The 1,975-nt window shown below is 41.8% G+C and overlaps 1 protein-coding gene across 1 annotated transcript; it reads right to left on the bottom strand.

Moving 5' to 3' along the window:
• Window positions 1–360: 360 nt before the first annotated feature.
• LOC137917488 (solute carrier family 2, facilitated glucose transporter member 9-like) lies at window positions 361–1,931 on the bottom strand (the record flags this gene model as incomplete). The annotated part of the gene is made up of 6 exons (XM_068760227.1): window positions 361–576; window positions 663–790; window positions 919–994; window positions 1,070–1,171; window positions 1,337–1,447; window positions 1,744–1,931. Coding segments are annotated over 6 exons (821 nt in total), but the record flags the coding sequence as incomplete, so codon positions are not given.
• Window positions 1,932–1,975: the final 44 nt, after the last annotated feature.

Here is a 1,975-nt window from a genome sequence, read left to right as displayed (position 1 = left end):
GACCAGACAAGCACATCTTGAAATTAAATATAGGTCACTGCTAAAAAAATAAGATAACACACACAAACAAAAAAATAATAGAATATGAACTAATAATATATTATGGTCATCCTTAAAGACTATGATTCGTTCGGACGGAAACTGCAACGCCACATTTATTGACATTTTCTTACAGTGTTGCGTTATAAATATGTAAAAATGACAACTGGTTCATGTAATAAAAGCAGCATTACTATACTCTACATGTTTAATGATGGATTTCTACTTAACTTAAATGTAGAAAATCTTAATTTACTTGTAATATAAAGTGACCATTTAATATAAAAGCTTATTTTGTGACTCTGAATGGCTTTTGTAGAATCAGAATTTGGTCTCATATAAATTTACTATGTTCACTTTTTGCTCTTTATGTTCTTTCCTCGACTTTTCCTCCGATTTGCTGTGCATCTTCCTAAACTCTGCCGCGATCTCCAGCACCGTCTGATTCTTGGTCTCAGGAACATTGAACCATACGAACGACGCACATCCAGCGCAGAAAACCAGGAATACAAGAAAGCAGAAGTAATCCATTTTCTCCTAGAAAAGGAAGCATTTGGGGTTATGCAATTCATCTGATTTCTCTCCTTGACATACATCCGATTTGAGAAGGTTGCTGTTCTTACCACCATGATTGGGAAGACCATCCCCACCAGAAACAGGCCTGCCCAGTTGATGGTGCATGCGATGAAGTACGCAGCCGATTTGTACGACTGCATAAAAAGTTCCCCTGGAAGAGGAGACGTTACTCCACCTGAGAATCAAAAACAAAGGAGAGATTTTGTAGACTGTAATGAGATGGGATAATAGTGGGGAGGGAAAAATGGGGAGCAATTGAAAACTTTAATAAATGGTTAAGATCTGGAGATCTGATCAGCCCACCTGGTCCACAAGAAAATAGGGAAATGAAGAGAAAAATGAGGACCAGGCTGCAGTACGGCATCCAGGAGACCCGACTCTGAGCATGGGAGAGTTCTTAGTGAGTTGCATACTCAAATACGTGGGAAGAGGTTTTGACATTGTGCCGACTGACTTCAAGGTACAGAGTGATGGTGAGGAAGAGCAGTATTACAGCCATTCCCGCGTACCCTCTGAACAGCAGGGCTTTCTTGCCCGCATTCTCCACAATCATGAACTGCAACAATAAAACATGCTATCAGCCACAGGGGGGCGCTCTAACTCTACATTAGGACAGTGAGAGAAGAAGCTTCAGTAGAGAAAAATATAAAAAAATAAAAAAATAACTGTAATCTATAGAATATTCATGGAATACGTGTGGCGTTGTTGAAAAGAGACTTACACAGGCTAAAGATGCAGTCAGCTCACACAGCCCTATTCCCAAGGCCGAGTGTCTTAACTGTTCTTCTTGGATTCCTGCTGCGCGAAGCACATCAAAAGAATAAAAGTACACCTGGAAGAAGCATTCGAATACAAACCAAAACCATCAACTTTAACACGTCTAAAATGTGGACATGTTCACATGGCTTTGAGTCAGGAGTGAGTAATGAGGTGTTGTTATTTCACAGTAAACAAACCTTCTTGGCAGTATATGGATTTTTATCCCACATACAGATGTTAACAAGACTTTGCTTGGCAATCCATTAACTTAAAACAAGGTGAAGTTTCGCATTATACAAGGGCCTGTGAAAGGTTCATCTTGGCACTCTTGAGCACGATCATTTTCTTGTGTAATTCGGTGTAACTTACAGCGTTAATGCCAGACAGCTGCAGCAGGATGAAGGTCACGACGATGGTGATGAGCTGCCAGCGGACAGTTCGATCCCGAAACAGCTCCATCACTGAGTGGCTGCGAATGTCCTGCAGGGAAGCTTTCTCCTCCAGCATCTCCTCCACTGCAGCGCTGTGGTCTTTGCTGCCCCACAGCCTCCGTAAAGCTGGGGGGGGGGGGGGGGGGGTGAGAAAACAGCAGTAAAAACAA

Source organism: Brachionichthys hirsutus, unplaced genomic scaffold (genome assembly GCF_040956055.1).
Source record: "Brachionichthys hirsutus isolate HB-005 unplaced genomic scaffold, CSIRO-AGI_Bhir_v1 contig_639, whole genome shotgun sequence".
Classification (NCBI taxonomy): Eukaryota; Metazoa; Chordata; class Actinopteri; order Lophiiformes; family Brachionichthyidae; genus Brachionichthys; species Brachionichthys hirsutus.
This window is presented reverse-complemented; position numbering and strand designations above follow the sequence as displayed.